Below are 20,678 nucleotides of genomic sequence, written 5' to 3'. Positions count from 1 at the left end.
TCCCTTATTGATGAAGCTGCAGTTACAAAGTCTCCTTCCACTCCGAAAACTGAGACTTTGCCTCTGCACGTGCTGCCATGGTCTTGTCTACATTGCTGGAGTGTGTGCCGTCCTGTGGTAAAAAGAGCGTTCGTCATCTTGAGCATGGTGATGGTCGGTGATTGGGAACACTCATTTCTTCTTCCCCTGCTTCTTCTATGCCGAGAGTGGCCATCTTGCTCCTTTGTTCTGCCTGCAGTGCACTCGCAGCGGCGGCCATGCGTGGGAGGATTTCAACGTTCAGGCCAGGGCTGATGTTGTCTCTCTCGCTGACTTTGCCTGATCGACTGGCTGTGACCCGGACTAGAACACTTGCCGATATTTTGGTTGTGTTGCATATGTGTAATTCCCTATTTCAGAATGCAATTGCTATTACTTGCCATGGTCTTTTTCATTTCGGGTTGCACTTGAAGTATCTGATTTTTGTCCCTTCCTAACGGGGTGGATGTATTTGCGGGCTGGGGGTCCGGGGATAATTGTTACTTTTGGTGGTCTCGAACTTTGTTTCTGTTCGGCTGGGGGGGACTCCGGTTGGAACACTATCTTGATATACGCAGGGGCTCTATTTGGAATATCCCTCCTTATTAGTGACAATGACTTTTGTATTCGCTCTGACATAGTTGATGTGTTGTAGGTCTTGTGCGGGTAGTGGAATCCGGGGCTCAGAAATTGTGGCCCTCCTCCGGGGTTAGGTATTTCGTGGGAGTTTTAGATTAGATTTCTCTTTTCTTGCTCCCTATATCTTAGGTGTTGATATACCTTTTTCTTTCCTTCTTTCTTTTTTTCTCTATTCTATATTTCGGGTTTATGGGGCGACAGACGCGCTGCTGGGGGGGGGGAGGCCGTAGCCTTCGCATGCGTGTAGGGTGGGGGTTGGGGGGTGGGTTTTCGTTTCGTTTCTGTTTCTATGGTGCCTTGTTTTCTCTTTTTAATTTATTTCTTCTTTCTTTCTATTTTGGGTCCGTGTCGGTGTTGCTAGCGGGCGGGTGGCGGTAGATAACTGTTAGGGCCTTGGGTCTAATATCCTTGTTGCATACTTTCTGGCCGCCATGCCGCCTGGGGGGATTTGTCATTTGAGTTGCTGGGCTGTGTGTGCCCCTGTCGCTACCGCTATATCACGTCTACATGGACCCTGTTCCTTTCTTTTAGTTTTTATTTCTATTTTATATTAAAACGAAATAGTTGGACTTTACTGGCTGCTATGAAAACTTTAAAATTAACCTTCATTGCTCCTGAGGCGTGACAGCACGTGATCTACAGTGTAACTGCTGCCTGCTTGCAAATTGATATTGCTGTGCTGTTGCGTCACCGTATTGCATGCACCTGTGCTCAACAGTATTTGTGGCCGGCCTGAGGGTTGTGGGACACTATTTGTACTTTTCTGGATGCACTAATAAAGGTTTTCAAAAATTAAAAAAAAAAAAAAAGAGCTTTGTCGTTCTACCTTGACTGCGCAAAACTGTTCTGGGTTGGCAATCGGCTCTTTGTGGAATATGTCGGAGCAAAGAATGGGAAGGTCGTGTAGAAACGGACCTTCTCCCAAAGGATCATAATCTGCATTAAGATCTGCTACACATTGGCCAAGAAGCAGGCCCTAGAGGGCTTGCGTGCTCATTCAACCAAAGCAAAAGCTGTGACCCCTTCATTAGCATGGGGAGTTCCACTGCTGTATATCTGCCAGGCAGCAATGTGGGCCTCACTGCACCCATTCAACAAACATTACTGCCTTTACAGTCTGGTCTGTCGGGATGGGATGGGCATTTTGCCCTTTTGGTTCTGCAGGACTTTCTGGTTTAAATTCTGTTTGCAGACCCACCTCCGGGAAGGTAAGGATTCTACGACTAAAAGTCTTGATAAGATGAACAAGTTACTTACCTTCGGTAACGCCTTATGTGGTAGAGACTCTATCTAGCCGCAGATTCCTTTTCGACTTGCTCATCCTCCTTTATCTGCAAGCGGAATTCTAGGTACAGGGTTGTTCCCTTTTCAAGGCCCTAGTTCCACACACCAGTGGCTCTGCGCTTCTCGCATGGAAAGTCTTAAAGAAACTGGTGTAAGCGTGCCTGAGTGGAACCCATATAGACACTGCATACGTTTCTTCTGGTGCCAACAACGCCACCTACCGATGTGCATGGGTACTGCTCACGAAAAATATCTGCATCCAGTCTGACCCTGGTGATAATTCTAAGGTAAGTAATCTGCGGCTAAATAGTCTTAACCAGATAAGTGTTGCCGAAGTTAAGGAACTTGTGCTTTAACAAGATTGACTTGCTTATGGCAAGTTGTGATTTCACTGCCTCTTCTCTCCAGGGCACTCTGTATTACTGAAACAGTGAAGCCTATTTCTAGTGTTTTGAGAAAAATACCAGCTGTAAACATTCCGTAATGTTTTCTTTCTAAAATGTGTATCCCTCCTAAAATCTTTGTGCTTTCTTGCAGGGTGTGATTAAAGGTTTCAAGGGAGAATTAATTCATGTTTACAACAAACATGATGGTGCCTTGAAGAACACAGAATATTTTAAGCAGTTAAAGGACAACAGCAATATCATTCTGTTGGGCGATTCCCTTGGAGACTTAACAATGGCTGATGGAGTGCCAAACGTTGAAAGCATTCTTAAGATTGGTTACTTGAATGATAAAGTAAGTATTTATTGACAATTTAATGTGGTTCTCGGGGAGAAGTGACTTTTCACCACCCAGATGTTGAAAGTTACAGATATCAGGAATGTTTCATCTGGCACATAACAGTTGTTTCACTGATGTTTGTGATAATTTTTTTATTTTCATAAGCCTGTAGGCAGTGTTTTCAAGTTTTATTCACGTGTTTGTTTCTTAGTGCTTCAGGTTTTAGCCTTGTGGCCTAGGGCACCATCTTGCTGAATAGAAATGTCCAATTGTCAAAATGCAAAGGAGAGAGATTAAAAAATATATGTATATATTTATATACACATACATATACCAACATGATGAGTAGACCCGGAATCAGGCAGCTGACGAAGTTTGTATTTTTTCTGCCTGTCGACCTGACTGAGAGAGCTTAGAAAGTAGGTACAGCTAGGATCCACACCAGTGAGGTTCATGAGGGTAGGATCACTCGCCAGGAGAAGAAGGGGAGAACATCTTGAAAGGATAACAAACCCTGTATCGATAGAGATCCTTTTTGATGTGAGAAGTGAGATGCTTACCATGCAGCAGTAAGGTTGAGGAGTGCTGTGTTCATGTGAAGAGATCTGTGGTAATCTGCAAATCTAAGGTGTGAAATCTGGTAGAGCAGCCTATCATTGTTATGTGATGGATGTGAAAAGCACCATCGAGTTGGATGATAATAACCACTAATATTTAATTACTGATTAAGAAAGCCCACTCAGCTTTTGGTCCGGGGGCATCTGTAAATTTAGTACCACTACCATTAAATACCATTTAATTGCGTAATGAGGACATCTGTAATTTATAACACTTGGAGATTAGAAACCTGTAGTTAAGCACTTTATAAAATAGGTTATTTATAATTTAATATAGTGTGTGCTATATAAATGACCTGTATCTTTATTATCATTAATGGTATGCCCCTGTGATCTCGGTCCCCTGTTCAGCTTGTGCTGGTTATTGGTAGCATGGACTTTGAGAAACCATATCCTACAGGAATTAAACTTTTTAAAGTAATTGTAAAACACACTAATAAACACAAAAATTACGTGGAATTATTCAAATCCAAGTAAGTCTCTTGGCAGACCATCTGTCACAAAGTCAAAACCACCAAGACTAAAATTGCAAACTACCAGAATGCCATGAGACAGGGGTTCTTGGAGCTAGCTCTCATGGTCCATGCCATCACTAAGAACTCCTTGTAGAAAAACGTCCCATAATTGATGCTACACATCTATAAGTCTGAATGTTATTTATGACTCACCGAGTGCCACTTACTGTGAATACAAGATTTTAAATCTGGTTATTGATCATGATACAAGATTTAGTGCTTAGCCACTCAGAAAAAATGTCCTTGTACTGATTCACTTATCTAAGGTAGGAACTATAGAAAACTACTTTAGTTTCCCATTGTTGGTACGTCATAAAGAAATTCCATGCTTTCTGGGAGCCTGTCCAGCTGTTAATTCAGCCCTGGATAGCAGAGAAACATTACATACAATTATAGATAGGCAAAACGTGAATAGGAGATGATATTCACCCCAGTTTTCTGCTGCAAAAGTATTCTGGCGCCAAGCAGGTTTGTGTCGCTAGCTTGGTTAATTGAAAAGCCAGGCATTCCGCTTATTTGTAGAAGTCATAAATAGAGGAGGAGGCTCTGATATGTAGTGGGAGGCCTTTACTGCTTTAGGAGGGATGTAAGAGAACGTCTGTCCTCCTGATCTGGTTTTGTCTACCCGTGGGATGTTAACAATTAGGAGTCCTGCGGAGTGAAGGTGTCTGACTGGTTAGTGGATGGAGATGCAACTTTTCCGGTAGGTGGGTCCTAATTTGTGTATGTTAGGAGTTTGAAATGAGAGCGTTTTTGTATTGGAAGCCAGTGGAGCTCCCTGAGCTGTGGTCTGATGGGAATATATGTGGGAAGTTGAAGATGAGTCTGGCTGCCGAGTTCTGGATGCTATGGTTTGTAGTCTTCTGGTTATTTGCTTGGTCATCAAAGGTGCTCCCGTAGTCTAACCTGCTGGTGACTATGGAGTGATTGACAGTTTTTTCAGTGTTGCTTGGGAGCCATTTGAAGATCTTCCTCCACATCTTCAGGGTGTGGAAGCAGGATGTGATGGCATAGTCTTGTGCGGTTATGTCCGGTTAGGTTCCTGTAATGAGTGTGGGTGTATGTCTGTCTGGCCATCCACCAGTTGGGCTCCCATGCTGAATTTTTCTTGCCAGAGAGAACTACTTCTGCCTTGTAGGTGTTGAGCTTGAGACAGTTAGGGACTTTGCTCCTGAAGGGGTAAACTTGCTTCTTGTGTATTGGGGGTCTTGCCCTAGAGGAAAGGTGTGTGTTGTGTGTCGTTGGCATAGGAGAGGATGTTAATGTTTTATGGTTGAATGACATTGGCCAAAGGGATTATGTATGCATTGCATATGGTGGGGTGCGCAATGAACCTTGAGGCACTCTGCAGATGAGTTAGTGGGCTTCTGATGAGTAAGGTGCCTGGCGGACTGCTTCTGTTCTATTGTTCAGAAGGAGCAGGTCCAGGGGTTAGGGGGTCCTTGAATGTCAATCTCATCCAGGAGCCTGATGAGTGTGAGGACTGCAGTGTCTCCTTTGTCAAGGATCATGTGACAGTTGTCTGTAGAAGAGATGAGTGTTGTTTCTGTACTGTGGTTGGGGCTGAATCTGGACTGCATTGTATTGAGGAGATGGTGGTTGCTGAGGTGGTCGATGAAGCGTCAGTTGATTTCTTTCTCTAAGATCTTTGCTGGTAGGAGGGAGATGGCTCTGTTGTTGGAAAGCATGACTGAGTCAGTGGATGGTTTCCTGAGCTGGGGCATGACATTGACATGTTTCCAGGTGTCTGGGAATGTGGCTGAGTTCCTGGAGGCATTGTTGATGGGCGTTAGTGCTTCACTGATCGGTAGGAATCCTTTGGTGAAGGTGTGGTTGGGGGCAGGGCAGACATGGGCTGCCAAGTGGATGGCAGTAGCAGTTTCGACAGTGGTAATATCGGGCCACGAGCCCAGGGCTCTTTCTTCTGCCATGGTGGGTAGTTGAGTTGTGATGGTGATGGGGTTCGGTTGAGGGTCAAAGTTGCTGAACATGGAGAGCATTTTGTTACAGAATTGCAAGGGTTTATTGCAAAGATGATGTGAGGGGGTAATGTTGCTGGAGGCACAGTGAAATCTTTGATGGCAAAGATTTCCTTGCTGCTGTTCTTTCCAGCATTGATACAGTTTGCAAGAGCTGTGGCCTTAGTATTTCTTGATGGTAGCGTCTTATTACTGATTTGAAGATGTCTTTCTCTGTGGTGTCTAGACTTATTCTCCATTTGCTCTGCAGTGGCGTTTTGTCAGCCTGAGTTTCTCTGTGTACCAGCTGGTCTATGGTCAGCCACTTGCCATTGTGTTGCAGTGGGAGGCAGGGTTTCCACGCCTGCAGTAGTCTAGCTGTTGAAGTTATTGATGTCTTTCCTCAAGTTGCTAGTGTGCTTGGGACCGTACGCTGAAAGGACGGAACACCACTTCTCTTCTGTGATGGTTTTCCAACTACGGCCGGTAGCTCTGGAGGTGGTAGGTCTGTGGTGGTGCGGGATTGGTGTGCTGAAACTGGCAAGGGTGTGGTGTCTGCCCCGGTCATAGGTGCTGGCTTGTTGACTGTGATGATGCTGATTGAGGAGAAAATCGTGTCCATCAGTGTTGGTGGTTTTGGTAACGTGCTGGGTGAGGCGTAATTTTCTAGAATGACTGTAGATTTTGGGTCAGTGCAGTCTAGGTGAAAGCTAAAGTCTCCAAGGAGAATGAAGGTGCTGGAATGAATGATGAGGGGGTGCAAAGAAGTCAGTGATGTCACTGGCGAAATTAGTGAGGGGTCCTGGTGGTCTGTATAAGAGGATTCCACCCAGAGAAAAGTTGGCTGTAATGAGTATCTTGAATACAAAGTGTTCCATGTAGCTGGTGGGGGTGTCTGAGTAGGTGGTGCAGCTGATGGTATCTTTGAATTTGATGGCGCCTCCACCTTAGGCTTGAGCTGAAGGTCTTACCTAGTAATCTTGTAGCCGGCGGGGATGACTGTGGCAGGTACGTATGAGTGAGTGAGGTGATGGGTGTTGGTGCGGGGGCATGGGTGTAGGGTGTGGAAGAGAACATGAGAACTTGCAGGAGGCGCAAGTAAATTCTCCTTGCCTGTTGTGGTGTGCTGTTTGGCAGCAGTGCAGTGAGCGAGCGACAGGCCGGTGTTGAGGAGCAGGACAGGATTGCATTGTGTAGTGGGATGGCTAGGGTTCCTGGAATTGGACACCGTCCAGGCGCAGATGGGCTTACCTTTGGGATACCAATCTTTAGGAATTAGGAAAATATATTCAGCATTACAAATAAAGTGTGTAATAATGTAGCTTTTTTTTTACTAGATTAGGTCTTGGAAGATATCATAGATTTCTCAAGTGATGCACTTTTTTGATCAAACCCTATGTGGAAAAATACAGTATAAAAAGACAGTGGAAGTTGCTAAGGCGAAGCATGTTCAATCTTTCTACTTAGCTGGAAGAAGTACATAGTCTTTAGTCTTGAAGCAGATAGGTGCCTACACTGTGAGGTGTGCCAACAGAAAATATGTACCCGTCCCAACAAGCTGCTACCTTTGGTGACTGTTGGTTACTTCAGTCCTGGTCTGTTTTTTTTGTTTAAATTTGTTTATTACATTTTAAACATTTCATGCATTTAAACAGGCACCATTGCCAATCAAACATATGTTGACATGTATAAAAGGATTTACAAAGCATATGTTATCATATAAGCATTACATATTTCGTTTTTCGTTTACACAAAGCATTTTCGAGTGCCAAAATTAAGAGGGTATTAATATTAACGAATGAAACATAAGGTAAAGCCCTATTGATTCAATATAATAAGAGGACAGCATATGCCAGCTTCAGCTTAACGCCGCCCTCCCCGACACACCCCTCCCCCACAGCTGCACCTTAATCACAATCTAAGATTGTATGACGCCATCCATTGCTGTTTGAATTATCATGTTTTAACTTGTATATGCATATGAGGTGCACCGTGTTTGGGGCCTTGATGATTTCCCGGGCTGAAACTCCCTTTTCATGATGTCTAATTCACTCTGTACCATTGGTTTGCTCATGCACCTCATCTATCCCTGAGGGGGTCTCCTGTGTTTCCAATTTCTCCTGCCAGGAGCTGTGGAAGTCTGTTAATATCACATCCCATGCTGCTCCCAACGGCAACGTACGCAATCCTATAGTATCTTAGCGACGGATCGCCACGCTTTCCCCCTGGCCCCAGCATATGAAGGATTGAAACCATAATTTCGTAGCTGGGGGTTCAGGGGGCTTCCAGCGCCTGGTAATTAGTCGCTTGGCTAGACGAGACCTCGGTCTATGAAAGGGGTTGTTACTTTATATTTTGTAGACCACTGATAGAGACCCAAAAGGCATACCTCCTAGGTCCACTCTACCGTGCGACCAGCACACTGGGCTAAGAGCTTTGTGAGTGTTTCCCAATAAGAGGCTAATGAAGTACAGGCCCATTGCATATGTAGAAGATCACCTCCCACCAGCCCACATCTGGGGCATTGGGCCCTCAATCTGTGGGGCTGTGCCTGATATAAACTTAAAAGGGAACTACATCCCACCTCCTCTTTCCTTGCTTCTCATTGGTTCCTATGTGTGCCACTTACCATTTCTATTGGCTGTAGCATACTTTCCTTCATTTACCAATGCTTGTACCTCGTCTGCTTCTCTTTATCAGTTTCCCGCCACCGAAAGGCTGTTAACATCCACTTTGATAGAACTTTATTTTCATAAAGTTTTGCCTTTTACTTATGCAGCATATTTGTATAATACTTTATCACCCAAGATGTAACATAAATAATCAGCAACTACTGATATTACTGTTAACTGTATGATGAACATGTACTGCGATATCTGTGCAGTGTTGCCATAAAAAGAAGTTTAAAAAAATCACTAAGAGATATTAAGTGATTTGCATTGAATCACAGACTATTGTGCGGCGGCGCCGCCGAGATTCGAACCAGGATCCCCAGCACTCAAGTCAGCAGCTCTGCCCAGTGCGCCACATCCTCTCCACTCCTCTGTTGTTTTCTTCCCCAGACGATGATTGATGAAAACAGCTTTTATTCATTACATAGGCGAAACTGATGCACTACCACTGCTTGTTTTCATATTCATTGCTCTGTGGGCAGTTTGCTGTGACTATTTTTGTAACCCCTTTACGAGACAGAAAGAAGGTGCACAGACAATCATACACAAAAATAGTAGAGGAGGGATAAGTAATTGTTCCTCTAGGATTCATTTCCCTATCCTACTTTCTTTTTAAATAGACCTTCTCTATCCTGCCCCTACATCGGGAGGTGATAGCAGTGTTTCTCTAGGCTGTGAAGTAAGTCACGGAAACAATCAAAGCTGTTTGCCAGCTCTAGGTCTCTGAAGAATAGGTCTGAATGGACTTAGTGTAATTAATTTTAAAAATCTTATCGCGGCAGATACAATTATGTCCACAAAGTACTCCATATGTAAGCATGGTGCTAAAGGCCTTCGTGTTTATATCTGTAGGTACAATTTTCACAAATTGAGCATCTTATTGAAGTGTTTACTTATGACCCAGTATATCACATCCGGGCAAAGCGGGATCTTATTGGAGGACTTAAAGCTTTAGGGACTAGAGATGTTAGCCGAGCAAGGATTGCTATTAATCTAGGGTGTCTGTCTCGCTCTTTATGAGCACTCTGTTCTTAACTGAAACGGGAAGAAAGGCATGAAAGTTGTGTGTTTGTATGGGTGTGTGTGTGTGACAGTATGAAAGTTGTCCCATTATTTTACCCAGCCCGTGCTGATGACCTAAAGATCACCAGGAGACAGAATGATTTGGGGCGTGCACAATTGTAAAATTGCTTTTATAAAAATGTCATGAAATCTAATGAAAATTTCGAGTGATTATACTTACACACTTTTATGGTTTCCCTCTTTTTGGTGTAACTCACCAGTGAAAATTATGTGAAGTTGTATAAAACAAAATTTAACAAAAATTCTCTCAAAATAATTATATTTTGCCCAGGCCTACAAATGATCTAACTTTGCAAACGCCTAAAAATTTAAACTTTCTCCTGGTCTGACTCCGATTTCGCACTCATGAATATCTTGAGCCCTGTGTGCTGACCTTTGTCTACCACTGTGGTGTCCTGCAGTGAGAGCGGTAGACTTGCTTGGAACAGCTAATACCCTTTTGAACAATATGGACTACAAGCACAGGGCTTGTTGCACGTTTTGTATATAACATGCAACTGTGATTATGGTTTCCAGAGGATGGAGTCCCAGTCCAGGCTTCCAGTTTTACCTGCTCTCTTAAAAGGGACAGTTGCTGGTATACAATAGACATTGGTTTCAGCTACCATTCTGTACATCTTGTAGAACAAACCGGTGTATTCATTGCCATGGGCAGCGTCAGGTAGACAGATTGAAAAAACATTGACCTTTATACGGGAGCCTGTTAATTCACTGGTAGTACTGGATAATATTTTGTAAATAGGGTGATAGAGGTCCACAATCATTGCTTGTTGGGTAGGTAGTTTAATTGATATAGTGGCATTCAATAAGTGCAAAATCATTGTGTTGAAAGCTCACAGGTCTGTTTTTCTAGTTTTATTTAACCCTATCGTGCAACGGGCGCTAGGTGGCGTTGTGACCAAGATGGCCGCACACCAGTGTGGCTCCAGTCCAGCCGGGCGGAATAATATTCATAATCCTTATCCTGTACTGCATATAAAGCCATATATGCATATTAGAGAATATCGGAGCGGTTACTGATTTCTGCGGTGAGACTTTCATGAGGTGGGAGCAGATCGTACAAGAGCAGAGGACTGGAGAACTCCAGCGCTGGGGGCAGAGGTGACGGCCTAGTGCTGAGAGGCGGCGGCAGCAATTAAGAAAGCCAGTTGTCGGGCGGAAGACTGCAGGCCGAGCCCTCAAGATAGCAACAGTGTGGAGAATCTCCGAGCTGAGCTGCTGCAACGGAGTTCCCCGAGCCAACGTATAGACACACTCCCTCGAGGTGAACGTCGGCGGGGCATGAAAGAGTCGGAACCATCACGCTAGCGCTACGTCAAAACAGTGACCGGTGGGGAGGGAGCCATACCGGGAGAATACCGCCCAGAGACTGTGCAGCGGCATTGCGCGAGTCCCGATTGATGGTGAGATGCCGGTGTGGGGGCTGTCTGAGAACTAGCAGCAACACACACTGGGAAACCCCCCTTCTGTTACTCGTGGCTCCAGGGAGATAGTACACACGGCACGCAGCAGTACACACGGCACGCAGCACCTCCGGAGCGCACCACATAGAGCACCATCGCTGTAGCCGCGGATGGGAGTGATAGCCACCATTTTACCTACCGGGCCTAGCTGAAGTAGCGGATGATATCGGGACAAAATATAAACAGGTTCCTGCACATGTGAACCCCCCCAACCCCGGATGTCCACGCCCAGGCAAGTACAGCTGTACGCACTGTGCGCCCTTGGAGGAACTGGTGGCGCTGTCTGCAACATTGAGGTGTACAAGTGGTTGACACTGGAGGGCGGCCATTTCAGGACATGAGGTAAGAAGCTACTCTGACAGAATTAAGCAGAGATCGGCAGACGTCTAATGTGCATCCTAGCAGCTAGAGGACATTGGTGTGAGCACTCTGGAGATCTTAGGAACGAGGAGGAATCCCTGGAAATATAGCAAGGGTACCAGAGTGACACAACGCCCCGCCACTGCAGCACTGCAGCACATAGCACCGCATTGCAGCTACCAAAATTGCGAGACTCAACATTATAGCACTCAACTGCGCCTGGTGACACGGCTGGGCCCTGGCCTGACAAAGCAAGAGGCCTCAACTTCACAACCTCAACTGGGGGTGAGTAAATCCGGAAATTGGGAGCCACACTTGTTATGTGTGCATACTGCCCAGACTGATTAACGTATTGAGGTTCCCCGTACCTGGTGCTGGAGGAGGCAGCTTCGCGTCCTAGTCCGTAGCGGACAGCCACCATGGGGTCCACCGATTTATTTATTTATTTATTTATTTATTTATTTATTTATTTATAGTGTTTTATATAGCGCGAACAAGACCCGTGTGTATCAGAGCGCTTAACATAGACGATTACAGATTGACATTATAGTAGCAATTATAACAACAAAACAAAACAGGTGAGGTAGATGGTGATATACTATCTAGGGCGATTTAGATAAATAAATTCTTAGCGCCTGTGCCATTAGCAGTAAGAGGTGCATAACGTAAAGCTTGAGTCATAGTCAAATATTCGGCTCGGTGAGGTAGGGTTACATAGTATTATAAGTACAATTATCTAAGTAGATTAGCACTGAGAGTAGAGATAGTTTAGATAGTAGCGAGGATCGTAAAGATAAACAAAGTAAGGTATAGGTAGTATCTTTCAGGTGGGAGATACAGTGTAGAGATCATATAAATATGAGGTAGCAGTAAGGTGTACAGCCGGTGTTTGCGCGGTAATCAGTCCTTTGTCTTGTCGATCTTCAAATTATTCAAGATGAGTCTGATCCTCTTTTGGCATAAATGTTCACACCAGTAGTCTGTAGGGATCTTTATGTAGGGTATATACTCATCATGTGGTTCTTCAGTTCCCGTTTAAATGTTGCAGTGTTTTTAATCTTCCTGATGTTAGGAGGGATTGAGTTCCAGACTCTGGGGGCGGCTCCGGAGAATGCTCGGTCATATGTCTTTTTCTTTCGGAAGAAGGCCGGCTTCAATAGCAACTCTTTAGCGCTTCTGGTTGGTCTGTTACCTCCCGATAGTTTAATTTTCTTGGCTAGATATCTAGGCGTGTTGAAGTGGATCGCTTTGTGGGAAATACAGGCTATCTTCATTTTAATTCTAGCTTCATAAGGTAGCCAGTTTAGTGCCTTCAGGTGAGGAGATATGTGGTCGAATTTCCTGGTTCCCGTGATGAGTCTTGCCGCTGCGTTGAGACAGGCCTTTAATGGTGCCGTCGATGTTTTCGGTAGGCCAGCTAACGTGGTGCAGCCATATTCGATCCTTGAAATAACTAGCGATTGGATGGCAAGTTTTAGATCCGCTTCTGAGATAAAGGGTTTCAGTTTTCTTAGATAGTTCAAGTGGAAGCGGGCGCTCTTAGCCATTGAGTTGATGTGTTCTTTCATGTCGAGGTTCTCATCTAATATAATTCCTAGTGATTTGGCTGAGTTAACTAGGGTCGGAGTGCAGTTGAGCGCAGTCACCAATTTAGCCCATTCCTTTACCTCTGGTTGACTCCTTGTCGGTGAGATTAACAGGAATTCTGTTTTGTTGGCATTAAGTTTCAGATGGTTGGTTGTTAGCCATTGCAGCGCTTTCTTTAGAGTTGCATTCAGTAGGTCTATGTCGTCACTGCAGGTGATCTTCATATATATTTGCGTGTCGTCTGCATACATATGGTAGGAGATCTGTGATTTTCGAAGAATCTCAGTGAGGTGTTCTACATATAAGTTGAAAAGATCTGGGGATAATGTTGAGCCTTGTGGTACACCCATTGCGTTAGGGCATGGGGAGGAGATTGCTTGGTTGACCAGGAATAGCTGAGTCCTGTTCTGCAGGAAGGAGTTAAACCATTTCAGTACGTTTCCCGATAAACCCATCCTGTCTTGTAGCCTGGTCATCAGGATCTCATGATTTACTGTGTCAAATGCAGATGACAAGTCTAGAAGGATCAGTAGACACGCATGATTTTGGTCAAGGGCTTGTAGGGCGTCATCAACAATATGTAGGATCGCGGTTTCAGTACTGTGCCCTGTTCTGAAACCTGATTGGCAGTCATCAAGTAATGAGAACTTAGCGATGTGTTGACTCAATTGGCCCTGCACGCATTTCTCAATAAGTTTGGCGAGCAAACAAAAATACCATTTGAATCGCGCAAGACGCCAAGATCTAACTCAGTGGAACAGACGGACTCGGATACTGCAGATAACCAGGAAGAAGATTGAAAGGCATTGCTACTTGGCATTAAACCGAGCCTGTCGTCAGTCGATATGAAAATGGATACTATGAACGCAATGATGGATGCGGTGGTGAATAAACTGGACCACCATGATCAACTGATCAAAGAGGCAGAAACCAGGGTTTCTGAGCTGGAGGATGGGGCCGTGGCAAATAGAGAGCGTGTTCTTAAAATGGATAGACTACTTAAGATAATAGCGGACAAGAATGAGGACTTGGAAGCTTGTCCTAGAAGAAACAACGTCCGTATCCTAGGCCTGGCTGAATCGACCTATATGGGCTGCATGGAAGATTTAATTGAAAAACTAGTTGTTGAGTTGTTCGGGAGAGACTCCTTCTGTGCGTACCTAACAGTGGAAAGAGCACACAGACCATTAGCTACACGCCCGCCCCCAGGAGCACCGCCACGTCCTGTAATAGTACGGTTTCTGAACTACTGAGACAGAGACACGGTCTTGCATCTTGCCCGGGAGAAGAAACAGGTCCCCTACGAGAACACCACTTTGGAGTTCTTCCCAGATTGTACGCAGACGGTGCAAGAGGCAAGGCGCAAATTTGCAGTGTTAAAGAAAAAATTGCAGGCACAAGAGATCCCATACGCCATGATGTACTCGGCGAAACTGAAGAGAACTCATCGTGGGAAGCAGCATTTCTTCCAGAATCTACAGCAAGCGGAGGACTATCTCAAACAAAATCGTCGAGCAGCATCTATGGAGGCGGAGGCCCGCAGACGCTCCATATCCCAATCACCTATGTCAAATCCAGACTGAAGAGGGAAGCTCCTACCAGCGGCCAAGCACTTGCAAATGGCGATCTACCCCCAGAGAGATGTTTCAAAATGGTGAAGTATTGAACTTGATAATGCATGGGAACTGGCTCCCCCCGGACACTCGCCTCCATCCCGCTACAGCTACCCGCCTACCAGAGCGACGTAGGAGGGGAGTGGGCAAGTCGGTAGCTCCTAGTGACTTCCCCACAAGGGCGATCCCCGTGTTTCCTTAATGAGGATTAGGAATTGATTAACTGAAGTTTCTAAATGATAGGGAGGGTATGCATTCCTGGCGAGTTGGGGAAGCCGGAGTGGGTTGGGGGTGGGTACCCTAGTTTGGGTGAAATGTTTTTTACTCAGCCTAATACTGGTAACAGCGCATGTTTAAATTTTAATCACATGAGTCAAGAGAATGGCAGACACCACGCACAATATAGATAAACTAATTGTGATATCCTGGAATGTACGGGCCTGAACAATCCTAGGAAAAAGAGACAGGTACTAGGGTACTTGGGCATGCACATCATTAAGATTGGTCTACTGCAAGAAACGCACCTGAACCCAGAGACTACACCCCAGTTTGCCACGAAATGGGCATCACATCGCTGTTTTGCATCATACTCCGGGTATTCCACAGGTGTGCCCATCCTCATCAGACGAGGGGTAAATTCTGTGATGGGAGGGTCGGAAACTGACGACAATGCAAGGTTTTTGTCTGATTAGGGGGCGGCTGGATTCGCATGATGTTACAATTGCCAATTACTACGGCCCTAACACCGATGAACCACATGCTCTTCATCTATTATGGAGTACACTCCAAAGGATAGGAACCACTAAGCTCATTTGAGGTGGAGATTTTAACACGGTGGTGTGCCCACAGTTGGATAGATACCGGGTTTCCCCAGTACATTACACAAACATGCAAAAAACACTAAAGGACATCATAGACACCAACTCTTTACTCGATACATGGAGATACAAACATCCTATGCAGCAGGAGGGGACGCACCACTCTGTGGTTCACTCGACATGGGCTAGACTGGACTACCTGATTGTATCCGTAGGGATGGCACACTGGCTGGAAAAAGTGACCTGTCTTGCCCATACGTATTCTGACCACTCTCCTGTGGTTATGGTGTTACGAGCCCCGATGAATAAGACTGGCGTCTTAATCCCCTGCACTTTTAGGACACTGTCTTTAGAGCGGAAATAGAACAGGAAATACAGGAATTCTTTGAGCGAAATGTGGCGTCAGTGTCAAGTCTCACAACTGTTTGGGAGGCATTTATAGTCAAAGCCAGGGGCTGGTGCATATCCAAGGGTGGGGGCATACTGAAAGACCTACGCAGAGATCTCCACAGGCTAGAGTGGGAGATCAAAGCTCTTGAAAGAGATCTTGCTGAAGGCATCAACGGAAATGTAACTAGAGCCAAACTACGGGATAAAATGACAGAGTATTGAGATACTGCCGATAGAGAATGCAAATTTAGAGGGAAGCATCACAAGGCAAAGGTTTATGGAGAAGGAGACCGCCCAGGGAAGGTTTTAGCGCAAACGGTACACCCTCCTAAGTTTTCTAACTGTATAGCAGAGATACAAGACGCACAGGGCACAGTACATAGGAACCTTTCAGAGCAAATGAACAGGTTCGTAGGCTATTACAGTGCACTCTACACTGCCCAAAGGGGATCCCCGCTGGATTTGCCACAATACTTCGAGGACACAGCCCTTGCTTGGCTGGGAGATACTCAGTAAAAATACTTGAATTTGGACTTAGAGGTGGAGGAGATTACTAAGGCAATAATGCACATTAAATCAGGGCAAGCGCCAGGGTCGGACAGACTGCCAATAGAATTCTATTAGGTTTATGTGCAACTTTTAGCCCCCATTCTGAAAGAGGTCTACTACGCGGCACTGGCGGAAGGGTGCCTCCTGGAAACCATGCATGAGGCCCAGATAGCTTCTTTACTAAAGCCTGGCAATTCCCCGCTCTATTGTGAATCATACCACCCCCTTTCGTTGCTGAACTGCAACACTAAAATACTTGTGAAGGTTCTGGCTACCCGACTTCGCCTCCTGATGGAGCGGCTAGTGCTGCCGGATCAGGCAGGATTTATCCTCAACCGAGCCACTTCACATAATCTCAGGGGCCTTTTAGCAGTAATGCAGGACATAGACCCCAACTGCTTGGCGGTAGCAGTATTCCTCAATGACACTAAGGCGTTTGATTCGGTGGAGTGGATTACCTAATAGGAACTCTGGGATTTATGGGAATGCCACTTACATTTTTTAAATGGGTGCAATCGCTGTACGAGCAACCAATAGCCACAGTGCTGTTGAATGGAGCCAGATCTACCAACTTCACTTCCAGAGGCACGAGACAAGGCTGCCCACTGTCTACAATTTTATTTACCTTGGCAATTGAACCCCTGGCGGCAAAAGTAAGGCAACACCATAAAGAGAGGGCAATGATTTACCCGGCTAGGCAGCTGCTCATTTCCCTATACGCGGACGATATGACATTGTATATCAAAAAACCCCAGGAGAACCTCAACCCAGTGCTGCGAGAAATAAGTAAATTTGGTGCCATCTCTGGCATACAAATAAACTAGACTAAGTCCGTAATATTTCCCCTGACGCATAAGACTATCCCATACCAGCTGGACTATCCCTTGGTATGGGAGAGTGACGACCTAAAATACTTAGGTATACATATCACCAGAGACAAGGACGCACTAATGCGTGCAAACTATGGGGCGGCCATTGACAAGGTGACATTTAGTATAGCCAAATGGATACTACTACCACTCTCGATGGCAGGGGGGATATCCCTTATAAAGATGGTACTATTACCAAAATTTCTATATCTATTTAGAAACATACCATGCCACCCTGGGAGTTTTTTTTCCACTACACTTAACACAGCTCACGAGTCTCATTTGGGGAGGGAAACCAGCACGGCTCAACCTTGCCACATTGATGTTACCGTACCACCAGGGAGGGTATGATCCTAATTTTGAATATTATTACCACTGTGCCCAGGCGCACTTTGTGGTTTACTGGTTTCATCGCCCCCGTTCATGCCACACCTGGTGGCGGAGGATGGCCATATGGCCCGACACTTCCAGAGGAATACCTGTTCACAAATATGAAGGAGCTGGAGCGTGACCTGTCTGCATTAGACTGTACCATCACTGCATAGTGACGGATCGCTCATAAATTGGAGGCCTCCATGATGTACTCCCCCAGGATGGCCTTGCTGCGTAATCCCGTATTGCAGGTCACGTATGAGGGGATATGTCTGGAGAATGCTCGATAGTCTACACTACAGCACCTGGGGGGGACCTTTATGTTGGGGGCAGTTCCGTACTAGGGAACAATTTTATGGTGAGCACACACCTACTACCATGGACATATTCATGTACATATGACTTAGACAAAGCATTAGAGCTGCGACCCCAGCATTTCCTGCAGAACTGGATATACTCACACCTCTACATGTATTATTGCAAACAGATGCCCTTAAGCACGTCAATTCTCTTATGTATAAGCACGTACAAAACGCGCCGCCCTCTCCGAACCCACGAGCTAGGATGGAATGGGATAAGGATATAGGAGTCCCTCTGACTGATGAGCAAGGGGAAATCAGTTGCATGCAGACAGAGGCAGTCACAGCTAACAGTAGGTTACGCCTAATTAATTTAAAATTTTTGCATAGGTTGTACCACACTCCGGTCCGGCTACATAAGTTCCTTCTACGGGAGGATGACAAATGCGCCAGATGTGGGAGGGAGGGGGCGGATTTCCTGCACTTGGCTTGGCAATGCCCACAGGTGACGGACTACTGGGTACAGGTTTTTGAAGGCATGTCAACCATGATAGGAGTGCCGATACCACCGACCCCGCTGGAGACCCTCCTAGGCCTAACCCAAGATATAACCACAGTTCACAAAAAAATTCTGGCAATGGGTATGCTACTTGCGAAGCGCCAAGTGGCCTGCAGGTGGGGAAGGGGTCGAGCGCCTAAGTTCAAAGACTGGACACACGCCTTGTCCACTTGAAGAGCATTTGCACAACTATGCTGAACTCTTACCTATAAAGTAGCGGCCGAAAGATATATGGGGGCCCATTGACAACTTATCTTCTAGCTCAGGGGTCAGACATGGATGGGGACCGGGAGGTGGCTGAAACAAGGGAGTTGAACACAGCGTGACCAGTGGTCACACTAGATGGAGTAGATTCACTGGTGCCTTGCAGCATGGGAGGGACGAATGTGTGAGGGTATAGTGCTGGAAGTGTCTATAGCTTTTTATTCATAAATTGAGACAGTACCCTCTTTCCTCAAGCTATGTACGAATGATCTCACCAATCTGAGTACCTTCAGGACCGCGATCTATGGGCATGTGTGTAGCTGTTCTCTGCAGTACAATGTTGTGCCGTTTCAAATAGGGCTGAGAGGGTTGTGTGTTAGAGGGTTGGACAGAGGGAGGGAATGTTAGTAATAGCATGGACTTGCTAAGTACGGATTAAGATATATGAACACTACAACTGCATTTGATTGACGTCATCTTCTTCATTGCTGTACTGTGCAAATTCTCCAAAAAGTTTTTTGAAACTTAAAAAAAACAAACCTATTGTGCAACATTGCCCTTCCCTGATCAGGTAGCCGTGTAACATTGTGAACTGAAGTACAATATGCATAGACTGCAACAAACCATTTTTTCCTTCAGACCCAAACAGCACATTACAATATACATTAACCATGTTGCGATTTGCATTATTCACAGTTTCTAGGTATATGTTTTCATGATTCGAACAGATATTTTCAGTTTGAAAATGGCCATTATGACAATAATATTTCAATTTTGTTTCTGATAATTAGGTGGACGAACTCTTAGAAAAATACATGGATTCCTACGATATTGTTTTGGTGAAAGATGAGACGCTGGATGTGGCAAATTCAATACTACAGAAGATTCTGTAAATGACAGCCTAGAATGTCATGCCATGTGGGCAAATGGACAGACCCGTCCATGTGCGGTTCAAAGAGACACTTTGATTTATATCTTATTTGAATACTGTTTTTGTATTTTTTTTTAATTTATGATATTTAATAACGGTTTTGTTATTTGAAAGATATCATTCTTTGTCTACTTAGGTTTTGTTCCTGTTAGTTTGCCACTTTCACTCACAGGCTTTAAGTCTGTGTATCTGTTTAATAATGGACGAGATTAACTCTACCTCTTAAAATTCGTGGTTTTAAACAGATTTCTACGTGTCTTTGTTTTCTTGTACCTATCTAGGAGAGAACTGTATTTTTTAAACAAACTGAAAAGGTTATTTGAATTTCCAAATATATTGCACATGGTTTGAAGTGTTGCCTTTTTGTACATAATTGAGCGACCACTAGGTAATGAATAATAAAAGGTACTGCACTTTTCTGGTAGTGTGTTTTGTTTGATCATCTGCTGTGTGTTTATGGCAATTCTGTCGATATTGTATTCTAATGTTCTTGAGTAAACATTTAAGAAGTGTAAGATGATCTTTACTAAGGAAGGATTATATAGTATAGATTAGTTTGTCAAGTCCTTTGGCCGGAACTCCTGCGGTAAGACTGTAGTCCGGTTGTCTGGTTGGGTTTGATCAACAAATTGAAATGTTGAAAAAGGAGGTAGTCAACACTGTTGAGCTGGAAATTTAATATGAGGACATGTCAACGAAAGGTTTGCAAAACTCTACAAAACTTACCAGTATGCTTTGGCTGCTATCATGTTGCAGGATTTTGCCACAATGTTCGTATATTTGCCTCTTGGCAATGAAATAACTGGTAAAGCAGGATGTTCTGCAATTTTACAGACCCATGGTCTGCACCACGCTCATTATAAGTTTCCATTAACCCATGATTGAACTTTGCGCATAAAGTGTTCCTCATAGTTTCTCATCATTTTGAGAGGAAATCGCAATCTACTAGGAAAATGTATAATTTATCGAACAAATCTACAAATAAATGTAATTTCATAAAAGTACGGATGTAAATTCAGTGTGCTGTTAGAAGTAGTAACAACACCAATGCAATTTAAGCACATGAAACGTTCCAACTAACTTTATACCCAGGCTCAACGTCCCAACCAAGTACAAATCTCCACCTACATCTTTCTCTCAGCAAATGAGCTTAGG

General features: G+C 44.7%; 1 protein-coding gene across 5 annotated transcripts in view; it reads left to right on the top strand.

The window, feature by feature from the left end:
• NT5C3A (5'-nucleotidase, cytosolic IIIA) overlaps positions 1 to 19,941 on the top strand; it is a 459,065-nt gene extending 439,124 nt beyond the window's left edge. For all 5 annotated transcript variants that reach the window (XM_086964804.1, XM_086964808.1, XM_086964806.1 and 2 more), the window contains 2 exons: positions 2,479 to 2,679; positions 19,384 to 19,941. In XM_086964804.1, the coding sequence (XP_086820930.1) occupies positions 2,479 to 2,679; positions 19,384 to 19,485 (303 nt within the window). In that variant the 3' untranslated portion in view covers positions 19,486 to 19,941. The remainder of the gene's footprint in view (positions 1 to 2,478; positions 2,680 to 19,383) is intronic.
• The last annotated feature ends 737 nt before the right edge of the window (positions 19,942 to 20,678 follow it).

Source organism: Lissotriton vulgaris, chromosome 4_1 (assembly GCF_964263255.1).
Source record: "Lissotriton vulgaris chromosome 4_1, aLisVul1.2, whole genome shotgun sequence".
In the NCBI taxonomy this organism is placed as follows: Eukaryota; Metazoa; Chordata; class Amphibia; order Caudata; family Salamandridae; genus Lissotriton; species Lissotriton vulgaris.
Note: the sequence above shows the minus strand (reverse complement) of the source record. Positions and strands in the feature narration are given on the sequence as shown.